This window comes from Mobula birostris, chromosome 25 (genome assembly GCF_030028105.1).
Source record: "Mobula birostris isolate sMobBir1 chromosome 25, sMobBir1.hap1, whole genome shotgun sequence".
In the NCBI taxonomy this organism is placed as follows: Eukaryota; Metazoa; Chordata; class Chondrichthyes; order Myliobatiformes; family Myliobatidae; genus Mobula; species Mobula birostris.
Window position 1 is genome coordinate 4,920,555 of NC_092394.1, and position 18,843 is coordinate 4,939,397.

Genomic DNA, 18,843 nt, shown 5'->3' on the forward strand with positions numbered 1-18,843 from the left:
AATTTCTTTAGCCAGAGGGTAGTAAATCTGTGGAATTCAGTGCCACAGGTGGCCAAGTCATTGGATATAATTAAAGCAGAAGTTGGTAAGTCCTTGATTGGTCAGTACATCGAAGGTAACGGGGAGGAGACAGGAGAATGGGGTTGAAAGGGCTGATAAATCAGCCATGATCAAATGGTGGAGCAGAATCAATGGGCCAAGTGGCCTAATTCTACTAAGTCTTACGGTCTAACTGCAACCTCTAGACTTGCATGGCTTGGTATCGAACAGGCTGTGCCTGCTCGGAGACTGCCATCACAGGCATTGAGAACAAAACTAACACAAAGTGAAACTCAACACAGCCTCAAAGGACTTGCTGGGCCCCCCATGGGAGCTTGTGGCCTGGGCACCGATTTCTTCACTGATGTGTCAGGGTCCAGTAACTTCAGACATAAAGTAACAGATAATTTCCTTTAAAAGATATATGTGGCTACATTTCCATCCAAAAGACCAGTAACCTCAGTTTCCACAAGGTGGCGCATCATCCTTAAATATAAATGGGTTCAAACCAGGTGAACAAAACATTAAAGACACAATGCTGGAGGAACTCAGCAGGCAAGGCAGCATGCATAGAGAGGAATAAACAGTCAAAATTTCCGGCTGGAAGGGAAGTGGGGAACAGCCGGAATAAAAATGTGGGAGTACAACCTGACAGGTGAGAGGTGAAACCGGGTGAGGGGTGAGCTGGGTGGGTGGGGCAGGAGGGATGAGGCAAGAAGCAGGAAAGAGATACGTGGAAGAGTTAAAGGGCTGAAGGAGAGGGAGACTGGACCATGGGAGAAAGCAGAGGAGGTGGGACATCAGAGGGAGGTGATGGGCAGGTGGGAAGAAGAGAAGGGGTAAGAGAGTAACCAGAACATGTATTATTTCCCCTACCCCTTCCTTTCCAGTCCCGATGAAGTGTCTGGGCCTGAAACATTGCCTGTTTTTTTATTTCCACAGCTGCTGCCTGACCTGCTGAGTTCCTCCAGCATTTTGTGTGTGTTGTTCTGGATTTCCAGAACCTGCAGAGCTTTTTTGTGTTTATGAACAGAACATTGTTGGGTTAGCTTGTGGGATCAGTACAGGACACTGTGGAGTAATTATTTTGTGTTGTACCCTTTCTCCAAATCCCCCCGGCAAGCGAGCGAGAACCATTCTGAACTTGGAGATGTATTTGCCAAAGTTTCTGAAGGAAAAGCTTCAGCTGGGAAAAGAGCTCAATGGAAAGAGATACATCAGGTAACACACAGACTGCCTTCTTACAGCACATTCTCTCTGTTGATGGTTTTTGCATGCGGCACTGTGCTGCTGCCACAAAACTACAAGTTTCACAGCATGGAGTACTGAGCTGGACCACACTGAGCTTCAGTCCCTGGACCCACGGGGCAGCAGCCCTGAGTTGGACCACACTGCCTCCCTCAGTGAGATGTAAAGGAATTGCTTCTCTCAGGAGGTGGTGAATCTCTGCTGTAGAGGGCATAGGAACCTAGATGGTGAAGGTAATTTAAGGAATTGGGATTGGTTTATTATTGGCACCTGTACCAAGATACAGTGAAAACTTGTCTTGTAACGGTTCATACAGATTCAATCATTGCACAGTGCATTGAGGTGATTGATTGGTTGTCTGTTGTAGATTTGACCTATCATTGTCACACATGCAGGAGAGTTTTTAAAATGGAAAAGGCCATTGCACTGGGACAGTTCCACTCTCTCGATCTCGGATGTCTGGGTCCAATGGTAGTCGTCACAACTGGGGTCTTCCCCGAGTGCAGTGGCTTCTTCCTGTGCCTTGACATGGCCTTTGCTTTCAACGAAACTCTGCAGAACTGCCTTCCTGGCTGTTGGCTTTCACAGCTTTACCACAGAGCTAGAACAAGGTACAACAATACCAATGCAGGATCAAGTGTAAACACTACACAGAAAGTGCAGATGAATCTTTGAGAGATTGAGGAAGGGAGGGCTATCTGGGACAGTCCAATCTACCCTTCCTAAACACCCAAAGGACGGGTCACAGAGGGGTCAGAAGTGGAGAGAGTGAGCAGTTTCAAGTTCCTGGGTGTCAAGATCTCTGAGGAACTAACCTGGTCCCAACATATTGATGCACTTATAAAGGAGGCAAGACAACGGCTGTACTTCATTAGGAGTTTGAAGAGATTGGTACAGTATGTCAACAAAAACTTCTATAGATGTACCATGGAGAGCATTCTGACAGGCTGCATCACTGTCTGGTATGGTGGGGGCTACTGCACAGGACTGGAAGAAGCTGCAGAGGGTTGTAAATCTAGTCAGCTCCATCATGGGTATTAGACTACAAAGTACCCAGGACATCTTTAGGGAGCAGTGCTTCAGAAAGGCAGCGTCCATTATTAAGGACCTCCAGCACCCAGGTCATGCCCTTTTCTCACTGTTACCATCAGGTAGGAGATACAGAAGCCTGAAGGCACACACTCAGCGATTCAGGAACAGCTTCTTCCCCTCTGCTATCCGATTCCTAAATGTACATTGAACCCTTGAACACTTCCTCACTTTTAATTATTTCTGTTTTTGCACGATTTTTAATCTATTCAATATATGCATACTGTAATTGATTTACTTATTTATTCATTATTATTTTATTTTGTGTTTTTTTTCTTCTATATGTATTGCATTGAACTGCTGTTACTAAATTAACAAACTTCTCGTCACATCCTGATCCTGATTCAATGTTGTCTTGTTTCCAAACTCTTCGTTTCTCGCTCCAGGATCAATGAGGTGAACTGGACAAAGTGGAGTACAAGCGTAGCTTGCATCCATGAAGATCCAGGAGAAGAGGAAGGTAAATAGAAAAAAAGACTGTGTTGGTCACTGAGCAAGCAAAACATTCCACTGTATGCTTTAAGTCTGCTCTGCCATGTAATCACGGCTGATTCACTTTTCCTCTCAACCCCATTTTCCTGCCTTCGCCAGGTAACCTTTGACTCCCTCCATGTCCACTCTATCTCAGCCTTTCGATATTCGGTACATTTCAGTGAGATTCCCCACCCCCACCGTTCTTCTAAACTCCAGTGAATACAGGCCTAGAGCCATCAAATGCTCCTCATACATTAACCCTTTCATTTCTGGGATCATTCTCCTGAACCTCCTCTGGACCCTTCCCCATGCCAAAATGTCCGTCCTTAGACAACGGGCCCTTGGAGCTAAGTCAAGGATGTCCACGATAAGCTATTATGGTAAGGATCAAGGATTGAGTTTATTCGCCATATACAATTACATGTTTAAGGAATTTGCTGTGATGTGTGGTCAGGGTGTGACCTGCAACAAAAAACAACATTCAACAAATTTTTTAAAAATATAATGTTACAGGTTAAAAGGCAGATATGGAATAAAATATGCATAAATACCAGCTTGAATTTAGAATGTAAACAGCATTGTAAAATTGGTTTAAAATGTTTACAGTCAGAGGTGAAAGATAGAGGGGGTGAAGTCTATCATAGAAACATAGAAAACCTACAGCACAATACAGGCTCTTCAGCCCACAATGCTGTGCCGAACATGTACTTACTTCAGAAATTACCTAGGGTTACCCATAGCCCTCTATTTTTCTAAGCTCCATGTACCTATCCTGGAGTCTCTTAAAAGACCCTATCATATCCGCATCCACCACTGTCACCGGCAGCTCATTCCACACATTCACCACTCTGAGTAAAAAAACGTACCCCTGACATCTCCTCTGTACCTACTTCCAAGCACCTTAATACTGTGTCCTCTCGTGTTAGCCATAACATCTTCTGATCCTAAGTCACCTTTTTCTAAGAATTTGATTTCACATTTTACCAATAGAACCACAGCACCCACCCTGGCTTCCTAACTGACCTTTCAATACAATCTATATCCCAGGATGTTAGGCTCCCAGCCGTAGCCTCTTTTCAGCCATGAATCAGTGATGCCCACAGTGGCATACATGCCAGTCTACTACCGCTTTCTGCACCAATTCCTCCATTGTGTATTCATCTGCCAAATCATCCTATTCTTAGCCACAGATTAACCGCCTGGGGGAAGAAACTTTTAAATTGATGTGAAGTTTTTGTTTTAATAGGTTAAATGTTTACTATGTTAAAATTTCCTGCACTATTTGACAAATGTCAGCTTATCGCAGATAGAGAAATCTGAATTTCTTTTTGTTCTAGATAAGTCCTCTGATGAAAGCTCAGACGAAGCGGACAGAGTGATGTTACCACTCCGTGAAAGTGTTCCGAGGAAAAAGTTCTGGACCAGAAGATGGAACCTGGGCCACAACAGGAAATGTACCCGGAGAGTGAACAGGCAGGGGGCAGCAAGCAACACACGGATAGAGATGATTTCAGAACAGAGTACACCAGAGACAGAGGCTAGGAAGTTCAAGCCCTGCCCGGCCGGGCCAAGCAGAGATGCACTGGTTTAATTTGTTCCTGCTGGAACAGTGTGATAGACAACGCCGCCTCTGTGGTTACTAACCTTGTCAAGCTTTGGCAAGCTCCATTTCAGGGACTTTCAGACTAAATGTTTCAGAGCAGCAAGGGAAAGATTGGGGGAGCAACACCTCATATTCCATCTAGGTAGCCTCCAACTTGATGGCATGAACATTGATTTCTCCAACTTCCAGTAATTTTTTCCCTCCTCCTTCCCTTTTCTTCAATTCCGCACTCTGGCCTTACTCCTTCTCCTCACCCTCATCCTTCCCTTTCTCCCATGATGCACTCTTCTCTCCTATCATATTTTTCCTTCTTCAGCCCTTCCCTCCCCACCCCCACCTATCTGGCTTCACCTATCACCTTCTAGTTCTTTATTCCTTTCCCTCCCACCACCTTCTTATTCTGGCATCTTCCCGCTTCCTTTCCAGTGCTGATGAAGGGTCTTAGCTTGGAACGTCGACTCATTATTCCTTTCCGGAGATGCTGCCTGACCTGCTGGGTTCCTCCAGCATTTTTGTGTATGTTGCAAGGGAACACTGAATGTCAGGTGCTGCCTTAAATGAAGATCCAAACCACTTGTTCAGGACGTCAACACAATGAATCAGATGGTTCTGAAACTCCAGCTATCCACAGTATCGTGCTACTTACAGCCGAATGTTGTTGCTGTGGTGCAATTGGTTTTACATTGCATTTTCGGGTCAGAACCTGACAGGGGGTTGGAAATTCAATGCTAACTTCAGAACAACCCTGGAAAAGTCTTTCTGGCCAATGGGGACAAGCCGAGAGATAGTAGGGCAAGGGTGAACCAAATCCACTCCTCGCTCCAGTTAATGCTACTTTCCTTACGGAGGTGGTACATAAATGCAAGTTAACTTACCCCTTGCCCAGCTGGATAAGTAGAACAAAATGGCCAATATAAACAATAAAAGTAATTTTTAAAGGATATGTATGGGGCAAAGTTTAATGTTGCAAAATCAAATGCACACTGAGGATACCAGTCCAGTTCAAATTGGAACCTACCCACAACTGAAACTACTCCTTGGGTATTGTGCATGTGGATTGGACCCCAGGATGATCTGGTGCTGAAACCCAGGAACCTAGTAGCATAGTGGTTAGTGTAAACACTTTCTGGCGCCAGTGATCACCCATCAGGGTTCAATTTCTGCCGCTGTCTGCAAGGAGTTGGTACATTCTCCCCATAACCATGTGGATTTCCTCAGAGTGCTCCAGTTTCCTCCCATATTCCAACAAAGTGAAACGTGGAAGGAAACTAGAACACTCGGATAGTGTTAGTGAGTTGTGGGCATGCTGTGTTGGCACCAGAAGTGTGGTGACACTTGCAGGCTGCCCCTCCTCTGACTGCATAGGTTGATGCAAATATTTGATGTATGTTTCGATGTGCACGTGTCAAAGTTTCTGAAGGACAATAAAACAGAATTAGTTTAAACTATCTCCTCCCATTCTGCCTCAGTATCCCAAAGGCAATCTATTTGTGTGGTTCAAATATGTTAAACTCAGGGTATTTGTTAAGGATCAATTTTTTTGAAGATATTTTTTCCTACAATACAATCATGGCCAAGATTCTGAGTGATGGCTTAAACCAAGAGTGGGGTTTTAAATAGGGGAACTTCCAGTCATGGTCCAAACTCTCCAACCATGGGGAATACTTACAGGCAATATTTCCTCTAATTTTTTTTACAGCCATGCAGACCAACCATTACTCTGACCAGCGAACTTGTACACTGCCTGAAAACCACGTGGCATTTAAAGTTTTTTTTGTAATATGCATACTATGAATATGTAAAATGAAAATTGAAAAATCATATGCTTATGATTTTATTTACTAATTGAAGAGTATAATGAAATACAGTACAACAAAGGACATCTTTCATGTTGCATTCAGCAGGCTGGCAGTTTATTAAAACTGAGCTACCAACTTCCACTCTGTGTTTATTGTTACAATTTGTAACAGCGTTGTAATTTGAAACACTGACAGTGTAGATATGTTGAAGTTCTAAAATGTTTCAGAGGTGGAATATTTATTATGTAGAACATTTATGGATTATATTCATTTAATTACAGGGTATTTCACAATTACATTAACATAGATTTCAAAATTATAGAAGTGTAATTTCAAATGATGATAGCATTATATATAAGAAAATTCCAGCTGCCCAGCCACAAAGGCTATGTGCGTGGGAGCCTTTCAGTTACTGCATGCCCATGCACCCATGCAGCTTAGGGCAAACAGTGCCTACATGTGACATGTCTGAGGTAGTGTTTTTTTTTAACATAGAGAGTGGAGAGTGCATGGATGGCCCTGCTAGGGGGTGTGGTAAAGGCAGATACATTAGGAACAGTTTAGAAACATTTGTATAGGCACATAGATGATAGAAAAAGTGAGGTTATATAGGAGGGGTTAGATTGATCCTAAAGGACTGGCCCAACATTACGGGCTGAAGAGTCTGTACTGTGCTGCAGCGTTCTATACTTATCTTGTCTACCTGCTCCTAGTTCTAGAGGCAGAGTCATACAATAGAGAAGCAGGCCCTTCAGCCCATCACATCAGTGGTGTGCATTTTACTTATCTGCATTGCCCACATCTGGGCAGTGTTGTTCAATGTCTTGCCTATTTAAGTACTTGTTGACATGTCTCTAATTCCACCACTTCTACAGATACCAATCACTCTGTGTGGGGAAAAAAATACTTCCCTCCCATGCCCTTCAAGTTCCTTCCTCCAGTCCTAAGCATTTACCACTGCAATGGACTGACTAAATAAAAGGAAGGGTATTCCACTTGGTTTGGGAATCAAGACCCTGCTTGGAAGTTTTGCTATTTACAATCACGGTCTTGGTTTAAGGCATCATTCAGAAACTTGGGTGCGACTGTATTAGAGGAAAAATATTGACATTTAACATACCTCAAGCCTAACATATTTAGAAGCACATAATTAGATTTGCTTTGACTATCCACCATTTAAAATGTTCATAGAAACTGACTGTAACCTAACCTGCATTCCCACCTCAGCTCCATAAACCTTCATCCCTTTTCAAGAATCTAATCATAACATTGTCTTACAAATATTTAAAATCCATTCCCACTGCACTTGAAAGAGTTTCAAAGGCTCAACCCTTTCACTTCATCTCCATCTTAAACAGGCAACCTTTTAGTTTTAAACAGTAACCCTTAGCTCAAGGTTTACCCACAAGATCCTCTTGACAACCAACCTGTCAAGACATGCCTCAGGATCCCTCCAAAACTCTTAGTGGGTGTTACGCCTTAGTGATGACAGGTTGAGTGAGCTTGTGTGTTTCTCTTTGGAGAGAAGGAGGAGGATGAGAAATTACTTGAGGTGTACAAGATGATAAGAGGCATAGATAGAGTGGATAGCCAGAGACACGTTCCCAGGGTACAAGAGGGCATGATTTTTCACAGTGATGGGTGTGTGGAACGTGCTGCTAGAGGCGGTGGGTGTAGAGACAGATACATTGGGGACATCTACAAGATGCTAGGAAGACTTGTAAATAAAGTAAAATAGAGGGCTACGTGGGAGGGAGGTGTAAGATTGATCTGGGAGTAGGTTAAAAGTTCCGCACAATATCGTGGGCTGTTTTTCAAAAGCTACCTTTGCTCATCTGTTTTTTACAATTTAGATTTACCACTGTCATCTCAACTCCCATCATTTCTACTTTTATCCTTCACGCTATTGTGGCAGTACTTTTAGGGGCTCTGTTCACCATTTCTACAAATTATTATTTCTTACTTTTATTATAACTCCTCTCCATCCCAATGCTGGCTTCCTGAACTTGGATCGCTAGATACGCACCCAGTGGCCACTTTATTTGGCACAGGAATGGAACCTGGCGTGGTCTTCTGCTGTTTTAACCCATCCATTTCAAGGTTTGAAGTGATGTGCTCTCAGATATGCTCTTCTGCACACCACTGCTGTAATGTGTGGTTATCTGAATTATTGTCACGTTGCACCACTCTGGCCATTCTCCTCTGACCTCTCTCATTAACAAGGCATTTCCGCTCACTGGATATTTTTTTGTTTTCACACCATTCTCTATAAACTCTACAGACTGTTGTGTGTGAAAATCCCAGGAAATCAGCAGTTTCTGAGATACTCAAACCACCCCATCAGGAACCAACAATCATTCCACAGTCATTCACTTAGATCACTGTTCTTCCCCATTCTGAACAACTTGACCTTGTCTGCATGCCACTGAGTATAGAAATGGAAGTCTCTCCTTTAAGCACTAACAGTGCTTATTCTCAACCCATGTCTTTCTCTTGCTGGGGTCCAGATTTATACCGCAGTCAGTCAGTCCTGCTTAGCAATTTTAAAGAGAACATCACTGTATCAAAACTCACAATTCAGATGTGCAAATTTTTTTTATTATTCTTCATCAAAACATAGACCTACAACAGTGTACATAGTTTTCGTACTGCACTGGATACATACACCAGTAGCAAGGACTGCTCATCTTCAGACTACCGTCTCCAAAACCATAGTTAGACACAAATCACAAGTGTTCAGCTTTTCCCTGCGTGAAAGTAACATTGAGGTTTTCAACCCTCTTTGATTTTTTGTAATTAACAAAGGTCATAAATTATTAATACCAAACAGGTAGTCACGTACTAAAACTGACCAGGACATGGGATGATTATCTGAAGGGGACATTTTCCAATTGCTTTACTCTGGCCCTTAAAACTAAAAAAGATAAAAGATTTTTATAAGTTCACTTGCTTCCTTACAATATAGCAAGGCAAGGGTAATACTGGTTCTGATCTCAGCATTAGTGTTAATTTTGTGATACAGGGCACTCGAGATCAAATTCAACCTTCAGTGGGCAATTTGACCTCCAAGCAGATTGCCAATTTTCTCGGCCCAGCATGACTTAGGGGTATTGCAAATTAGCGTGTAATCAGGGGAGCTCAAAGAGGCACAGACAGGAAAAGAGATAGATGGAAATGAAGAGACAGGAAAAAGAAAGAAAAACCCAGAAACGGACTGAGTCCATGAGTGTGGCTTACTGTACATTCACTACAGAGATGAGCGGGAGAGTGTGTGAAATTGAAATTCAAAAATATGTACAGGGCATACTGGGGCGTGCAGGAACTAATACATCACGGCTTATGTGAAACAACTCTGGAGTCAGTATTCTACTGGTTGAACAGGTTAGGATTTTATTCCCTGGAGTGTAGGGGAATGAGAGGAGATTTGATGGAGATATATAAAATTATGAGGGATATATAGGGTAAGTGCAAGCAAGCATTTTCCACTGAGGTTAGGTGAGGTCATGGGTTAAGGGTGAAAGGTGAAATGTTTAAGGGGAGCCTGAGGAGAAATTTTTTCACTCAGAGAGTGGCGCGAGTGTGGAACAAACTGCCAGCACAAGTAGTGGACGTGGGTTTGACTTCAACATTTAAGAGAAGTTTGGATTGCAGAAGTATGGACTGCCATGGTCCAGGTGCAGGTCATTGGGACTACATTAATAGTTCAGCATGGACTAGATGGGCCAAATGGCCTGCTTCTGTAGTGTTCTATGACTCTAGGTGGTAGAAGTGGAAGTGAGAATCTCTTCAAACCCAACAGGAACAGCTGCACAGTTTCAGCTTAGTTGAATAACAAATGAATTGGATATCCTGGCAATCCAGAACCAGGTTGAACACAGAATCCGAGGAACGCAATTTGTTTGCAATATAGACACAGGCAAAGCACCAAATGAAAATGTTGAAATAGTAGGTCAGCTTAAAGAAAAGTCCATGCCATGTTAGGGTGATGCTAATGTGCAGGAGGGACTGTGAAAGGGGTTGCTGGCGAGTTGTGTCTCAAGGACACAGAGTTAACAAAAGGTTACACAGGCCAGACAAACCTGGGTTGTTTTCTATGGAAAAACGGAAGCTGAAGGGAGATCTGATAGAAGTTTATAAGATTATGAAAGGCGTAGAGTAAACAGACTATATCTTTTACTCGGGATTGAAATGTCTGATATTAGAGGGCATGCTTTTAAGGTAAAAGGGGGCAAGTTATTTTTTTTTAAACACACAGAGAGGTGGGTGCCGGTAGAGGCCGATATATTAGGGACTTTTAACAGACATTTTGATAGGCACGTGGATGTGAGGAAAATGGAAGGATATGGATGCTGTGTAGGCAGAAGTTTAGTTGGACAATGAATACTAATTTAATTTGTTTGGCACAACATTGTGGGCCAAAGGTCCTGTTCCTGTGCTGTACTGTTCTATGTTCTAAAAGTATAAGAAATACCCTGCACACACATCTGAAAAACTGCATGATGTCAGGCATTGGAAAGAGTACAGAGGAGATTTACCAGGATGCTGCCTGGTTTAGAGAGTATGCATTATGATCAGAGATTAAGGGAGCCAGGGCTTTACTCTTTGAAGAGAAGGAGGATGAGAGGAGACATGATAGAGGTATGCAAGATATTAAGAGGAATAGATAGAGTGGATAGCCAGCGCCTCTTCCCCAGGGCACCACTGCTCAATACAAGAGGACATGGCTTTAAGGTAAGGGGTGGGAAGTTCAAGGGGGATATTAGAGGAGGGTTTTTTACTCAGAGAGTGGTTAGTGCATGGAATGCACTGCCTGAGTCAGTGGTGGAGGCAGATACACTAGTGAAATTTAAGAGACTACTAGACAGGTATATGGAGGACTTTAAGGTGGGGGGTTATGTGGCAGGCAGGGTTTAAGGGTCGGCACAACATCGTGGGCCGAAGGGCCTGTACTGTGCTGTACTATTCTATGTTCTATTAACATTGTGTTGCTGAGATATTCTTCCCAACCTGGAATGAAATTTCTCTTTAACTCCTGCTAAAGCATGTTAGAACAAATATTTAATAAAATGAGATGAAATGCAAATGGTATTTTTTTTATAATCACTCTACACTTATGAAAGCTGGGGCATAAGTTCTTACGTCAGGACAGGTTCCATTGGGTAGGATTATTCTGAACAGACACACTCTGTTACAGGGTTTTAAATTCAGATTGTATATAAAATGCATCTACCATCTACCTGTGCAAATGTTGCAGTCCTTACTCCTAAAACAAGCTCTCGCCCCTCATTTCGCTGTCGTTTACAGTGCAGTGTTTCAGTCAGTACTTTTATTAACTGGACCTCTACGGCAGAAGGCTCAGGTTTACCCGTAGCACATATAAAAAGCAGCTTATATTTGTCTTCAGTTTTTGTTTTTAAGGAACACAGCAGCAGTCTACTCCACAGTGGGCATATCCAGCTAACACATTATTAAATTAAGCCCTCCCAGTGGAGGCACCTTTTCCACACTGAGGGCAGAGAAAAGAAATACTTGTGTTCATTTGGAATTAGCACAAAGCTGATAAAATTCAAATACACACGTCAAAGCTTCTCAGATATCAGAACAGCCATAGACCCCTTGGTAATGTTGCCATTAGATATTGAATCCACAGACTACAGGGGAGAAAACATGTAAATGACTCAGGTTTTGAACGACTGTCCACAACACTGCCCTTCCCAGTGTCACACCAATGAACTGTTTGTAGAGTACGTTACTTCTATCTTTGGAAAAGCATTACTCACCTTCCCCAGACCTGTACAGAAACTCCTGTAAAGCCAAAGACTTCTTGCTTCTAGTGTCACTGGCTTTAAAGATCCTAGTGGCAACACTGCAAGGAATTGTTGAAATATTCAAAGTCAAACAGTGAAATTAAAACTGGGGTGGGAAGGCAAAGTTGTTCTTGAATATGGCATCTTGGATAGGCAAAGTGGGAATCGGTGATTTGTGAAGGTTCATCTTCTCAGTATGCCTCATGAGATTCATTTCACCACAGACCAGCGACTGAACCAGGCTAATTTTGAATATCCCCAGTCAAAAATAATTCTAATTTTTTTAACATAACTGCTTTATTGGGTCAAGGGAACTGCTGTGACACTAAAGACACTTAAGCCTGGAATAATTCTGATTTCTACAGCACAGCCATACATTTAACCACAAGAGTCATTACTACAGCTATCTGTGCTACTCAATGAGATATAACAATAAACATAAGCAAGGTGCCAGCTGTGAAGAATAACTCTTGCTTGGGATGCAATGAGGCATTCCCTTTAAGGCCTCCCCAGTGAGTATTACACAGATAATTTGTCAAAAGAGTACTGATGTTTTCTAGTCACAGAGTTATTTTAATACAGACACAAGGTCTTCAACCCTGCTTATTTAGCTCAGGAAAGAGTACCTGATCAGTCCTTTACTCAGCTTGCCAGCCTAATGCCACCAAGACTGGTACACACTAGTAATTCACTTCTTACCCACAGTCAAAAATGGGAAGGCATAGCCAGTCATTGTTCTTGAGTAGCGAAATGTAAGTCACAACTTAGTGAAATCTAGTTGTTATAAGTGAAATCTCTGTTTCAAATGATCAGAAAATCTTTAAAAACAGAAAAAGTTCCCCAACTTATAAAAGAAGTTGGTGTAACTGTTTTGCACTGGGTCTGTGAAAAGGGATATACTGTTCAAACTACTATGCAAGGCCAATGACTTTGGTCATGATTATTGCAGTCAGTGGACATTGTGGGTGAATAATTATAGTATCATTAGAGAATTCTTAAATAAGGAGCCCTGTCTGGTTTCATTCCAAATGCAGACACAAGAATGTGGACCCTATAAAGCTTCTTTTTAATAGAAAGCCAATTCCTAGCAAGTATAGGAAGAAGCATGGTGGGAGTTTAATAAAATTAATTTCAGGTTGGAATAGGGAACAGCTTGTTTGTAACTCCCACAGGGATGGGGAAGAGGGGAGACAGCCAGAAGATCAATACTAGATTTACTGAGGAGGGGGGAGTTGATAAAGGAAGGCGAGGCAGAACAGACAACCAGGAAGAACAACAGGATTATGTTGTACAGTTGCCGATCAGTCAATACCTACAAATATCATCAGATGCTTCTTTATGTAGGCACCACATTCAATAAATGTTTGTGCAGCAACTCTGATGCAATAACCTTAACCCAATTAACATATTCCGATCACAAATACATTTATCACATATCTAGTCACCCTCAGTAAAGTTTTAAAGCCTTGGAGATTCAGGAGAGGGGATGTTTGAACTGGTTACAGCCCTGAACTACACAGAATAAAAAAAATACTCTGTCTTATTTTCCTGTTTCTTGAGCGTGATTGTTATCCAACAGCAGCTGCATGCTGAAAACAATGCTGACTTTCCACCTTCAAACCGTGTTCATTTTAAGAGGACCAGGGAGAGCGAAGACTTAAGGCTTTTCGATGAGCTTTAAGGGAAACTGATGACTCGCAGATGTCAATGACAGCACTCATACGCAACTGACACTCAGACCCTCACGAAACAGGCAACATTCTTACAGAATCATTACACAGTTTTTTTTTTAAAGTTACAGTAGTATAGCAATATTCAGCCAGTGTATGGAAAAGTAAAATAAAACACATTTACTGCTCCTGCTGCCAAACATGACTGTGATTAAATCCACTTGTTGTCGAAATTTTTCCTCTTTACATTAATGACCAGCAAGTGATGGGAAGGATTATGAGGGCATGAGATTTAAGAGAACCACCCTGTGCACAGGTGTTTAACAACACCATAATATATAATCTACTGACCCATTAAGTTTTAGGAAGGGATAGAAAATGATGGAAAAAAATAGTATGTTGTTTCTGCAGTTGACACCATACCTTGTAGTTGGAAAATTTAAAAATTCTTTCCTCAAATTTTTCCCTCCTTTTGCTGAAATAAGTTTGTGTTGGATGTTTGAAGGCAGTGGTAACCTGTGGTCTTTCTCCTGCACTTGAACCAGACAGCAAGTAGCATTTGACAACTGCATTTTGGGCTTTGCAGTTAAGTCTAAAACAGTCAAAGGCCAGGTTCTTCTATTATATTTCTTTCTTTTTCTCCTTTTCCTGTAAATACCTGCAAGAAAATGAATCTCAAAGTAGTATATGCTAATAAATGTACTTTGAGGTTCTCACCAGCAGGTGTCACTATGGAGCAACCAGAGCTGGAATTCTAATAGTGCAAGACAGTGTAACTGGGGTGTTTTAACAGTACAACCAAGATTAGGTCTGATCCATCACTAAAATATTGTGCAGATACAGAACATGTAAAGTAAAACCATCAGCCACCATCTGCAGCGTCATGCTTTACACTTCACGTTGATGACCTTTTTGTAACATTTCTGAGATTTTGCCCGACTACAGCATTTCCAGAGCAACACATACAAAATGCTGGAGCAACTCAGCAGGTCAGGCTGCATCTATGGAGGGGAATAAGCCGTCGAAATTTCAGGCCAAGACCCTTCCTCAGGATAGGAATCTGACAGGAGAGGACAGTGGACCATGGGAGAAAGGGAAGGAGAAGGGACATCAGAGAGAGATGAGAAGAAGAGAGGGGAGCCGGAATGCGGAATGGGAAGAAGGGGGGGTGTGGAATTATTGAAATAAAATAGGCAGAATGGTACCACAAGAGGCGGGTGAGGACAAGATGTGCAGTAAGTCCCCTCCTGTGCTGTGAAACTTCTGACTCCACATAACAGCCTCTCACTGGGAGCTCACACAACCTCTCTTGCCTAATCTCTTTTATCTGTCCTCTGGCTCTCTCCACTAAAGCAATCGAAATGCAGAGACCCAGAGGAGCAAAAAAAAAGCAAAAGGGCTTTAAATAAATTATCATAATAGTCAGACTGTACTATTACCTGCAGGGAGTGCCCCTCCTGTTTTACAAATATAGCGTTATTTTGATCTGCGGAGAGAAAATAAATGCAGCACTGCAGATTTAAGTGAGTTTGCAATCTGTCACTTCTTGGCCCATAAATTTCACAGTGAAAATTTTCTCTCACGGTGAGAGCTTTGCAATTGGATCATTCATCAGAGTTAAACAGAGCTCTGCAGTTCAGATTATAATGGCTGCAGCAAACCTGCGGTGCACGAGGCACAAGAGGTCGGGGGGGGGGGTGCAATCCTGAAGAACACAGATCATCCAGAGCCTGCCAGCCACACACCCACAGCACGCACGCATATCTGCTGGATCACTGCATGATGACAAGCAGGCCAGTGGGAACTGTTCACGGGGACACCCTTATACCTTCAAAATTCTTCACCCTTCCTTTCCAGTCCTGATGAAAGGTCTCAGCCTGAAACGTCAATTGTTTATTCATTTCCATCGATGCTGCCTGACCTGATGAGTGAGTTCCTGCAGCATTTTGTGTGCGTAGCTCTGGATTTCCAGCATCTGCAGAATCTCTTGTGCTTATACACAGGAACTGAAGCCCATAACTCCACTAAGGGATCGGTGCACACGTACCAGGTAATTCCAAATCAGCTTTTCAAATCAAAGTACTGGCATAAAGACATCATTGCAAGAGTGCATCTGTTTTGCATTTTGGTCCCCTCCCCCTCAAAATCTGTCACCGAAACTGGTTTCTAATCTGTGCATCAAGGTGGTGGTGAGATCTGCAGACTTCAATTTTGATAAATACCTTCCCACGAAAATAAGATGTTTGCAATAATTTGTCCCTAAAAACAAAAATGGAAATCACTGACAAGTTTGGCAATCAAACAGCAACAACGCAAAAGAATATTATCCAAAACTGATGTTAAGACTACTCGAGCGCCAGATTCAGAGGGCACCATCTCATCTGTACACGGGATGGTGAATATGACTACTCTGGTTAACGTTTGGTTCTGGGCCTCGACTGATGGGTAGCCTGTGCATCTTGCCCAGCATCCCCATAGTCTGGTCTCTGAAGCAGGAGTTCTGGTATTCTGCTCCCAGGTACTCCGCAGTCTGCAGGACATTCGTCTGGCCGGAGGAACCAGCTCCGGCCCGGAAGTGAGTCGCTGCCAGGCAGTCCGCCGGCCCCGAGGCTCCTCCGTGAAATGCCATCCCGAGGTCCTGGGACCCTGAGCTGTCACTGTTGGGCGTCGGAAGGATGTTGTTCCACATTGGCTGAAAGTACTGCCCGTTGGGGAAGGGCAGAGACCCCGGCGCCCCGTTGACCGGAGGTGATGGAGACAGCTTATCCCCGGAAACCTTCAGATTGTAAGGCTGACCCGGGCACAGCTCCACAGGGTAGCCGAGTGTCTTGGTGGTGAAGCCAGGTCCGGCAACGTCCCTCTGGAGCTTAGCGGGGTGCCCTACCCCTGCAGCGTCCCTGCTCGCATGCTGTAACTGCGCCAGCTGGTGCTGGTGCCAAGTGGCAGAATCTATGTCACTCTGGTAGGCGGCTTGCATCCGACCCACACTGCCCACTGCGATGCCACTAGGGGCGACAGACGTCATGGCAACGGCGGGGTCACCTGGATTTACGATGCAGGGGGGCAGGTGGGCCGACAGGGCATGGCCGGACACCCGGGTGCTGGCGTGGATCAGGACGTTTCGGCTGATGGGGCTGGGGTTGGCGATCTGGCCCTCACAGACCGAGGTAGTGGTGAGGCCTGCGCTGGCCTGGCACATCTGGTATATCTGGTGTACGACGCTGTTCAGGTCAGAGGGCCTGTTCTGCTGCAGGCTCGCGGCCATGGAGAGCGGAATGGTTGAGGTAGACACTGTGACATTGGGGGGAGCGTCCCCGTCCTGACGCACCTTCCGGTATCCGTGTAAACCAGGCTGCAGCAGCGCATTCTGCGGGTGGGTTAAAGTGCTAGGTGCAGCGTAGGGTGCCGACGGAGGATTCATGGCGATGTCCGGCAGCAGCCTCGCACGGGTTCCGTCAAAGTCCTTCACGATCCTTTTTGCTGGTAGCTTGACTATTGCGAGCAGACCACGGTTAGAACCAGCTTGAGGGGGGTAAGGGCTGAACCGCTGGCCCGAAGTGTCTAGACCATTTACCGTACGGCGGAGGTGTTTCCTCTGCGGTACTTTGACGCTGTTTGGGAAGATTTTTATAGTCAGTGGGTTGTTGGCAACTTTCTTAGCATACGCGTCCAATTCTGCTGGGGTTGGGTACTGTGCTGATCTCATCTTTTGTGTCTTTTCCCCTAAGAATACAAAGCAGAAGAGAGGTGAATGACAAAGGACATCAGATGGACTATGCACAAGGATTCTTTCTTTGAAATAACTTAACCTGTATTTCACAATAAATTCATCTTCTATCCAACAAGACACTCTCTTGAATATTTGTACATTAGATATCCAACAAACCAAGTTCAAGTTCATTGTCATCTGTCTGTACATATATACAACAATGTTCCTCCAGATCATGATGCACCCTCAATACATACAGTATGTCACACATAGTACACAAAACAAAATATTACCACAAATAAGTTAATAAATATAATTAATAACGCTTGTAGTGAGCAGCATAGGTGAACAGTAAATAATAAACAGTAAACAGCTTGCTGTCCTAGTCTCACACCCTGGGAGAAGAAGCTGTTACCCAGTCTGACAGTCCTAGTCCTGATGTTCCTGTACCTCCTTCCTGGCGGTAGTGGGTCAAAGAGATTGTGGGATGGGTAGTAGGGATCCTCAACAATATTTCAGGCTCTTTGTCTACAACCCTCCTGGTAAATGTCACAAATGGTGCGGGGTAGGGGGCGGGGAGACCTTGGTGATCCTCTCAGCGGTTTTTAACTATCAGCTTGTTCATCATCGAATTCAAAGGAAAAGTAACAATGTTCATGTAGCTTTGGGTGCAAGTCTGCCAAAAAGACAAGATCATAATGTCCTTGCGGATGCTATGTGACGTGTATTTTGTTCAGAAATCTCTGCATCCACTTTGTGGCTTGTGTAGGTGTCAAAAAGCCCAGCTGTGTCACACATTCCGCATTTGCTTTTCTCTCGGTTCAGACTGCACACTCATAGAATGCCTGGACCTCCTCAGCACAGGCCTCCTCACAGGTATCATTCCATTTCCAGCAGGCCATCAGCACTGCCGTCTCCATTGTGCAGGATGCCTTGCCCAGCCCACTCCATTGGTTCGCCACCTCGATGGCAAGCACCACGCCTCAGCAGTGGCCTCCCTTCCACTGCGTTTGCTGCTTAGCAGCTGGGCCACCCAGGCCTGTGCACTGCCACCCACTGCCATCAGCCAATACACAATGCTTCTGATCAGCTGTCACATCCAGTAAAACCACAACCCAAAGGTCAAGGTCGTAGAATTGCAGCCTTCACTTCTTTTAAAACTATGACCTTGTATGAAATACAAACAAAATGTTCAAAATACTTAGCAGGTCACATGGCGCCTGTGTAGGGAAAATTCAGTTAACACATCAGGTTAATGAGGTTACTTCATTCCTCCCCTCCACCACCCACCCACCTTCCCTCTCACCCAGTCTCACCCATCACCTGCCAGCCTGCACTCCTTCTCCTCCCCTTCACCTTCTTATTCTGCCTTCTTTTCCAGTCCTGAGATATCATCTGTTTATTG

The 18,843-nt window shown here is 43.8% G+C and overlaps 2 protein-coding genes across 3 annotated transcripts in view; one reads left to right on the forward strand and one right to left on the reverse strand.

Annotated features, from left to right (window-relative positions):
• LOC140187625 (transient receptor potential cation channel subfamily V member 3-like) overlaps window positions 1-6,393 on the forward strand; it is a 49,846-nt gene extending 43,453 nt beyond the window's left edge. The window contains 3 exon segments of the mRNA XM_072243143.1: window positions 1,163-1,260; window positions 2,763-2,836; window positions 4,188-6,393. Coding sequence (XP_072099244.1) covers window positions 1,163-1,260; window positions 2,763-2,836; window positions 4,188-4,441 — 426 coding nt within the window. The 3' untranslated portion in view covers window positions 4,442-6,393.
• Window positions 6,394-8,835: 2,442 nt separating this feature from the next.
• The window catches only part of fam222ba (family with sequence similarity 222 member Ba), an 81,083-nt gene continuing 71,075 nt past the window's right edge, over window positions 8,836-18,843 (reverse strand). For both annotated transcript variants that reach the window (XM_072243144.1, XM_072243145.1), the window contains one exon: window positions 8,836-17,452. In XM_072243144.1, coding sequence (XP_072099245.1) covers window positions 16,107-17,435 — 1,329 coding nt within the window. In that variant the 5' untranslated portion in view covers window positions 17,436-17,452 and the 3' untranslated portion in view covers window positions 8,836-16,106. The remainder of the gene's footprint in view (window positions 17,453-18,843) is intronic.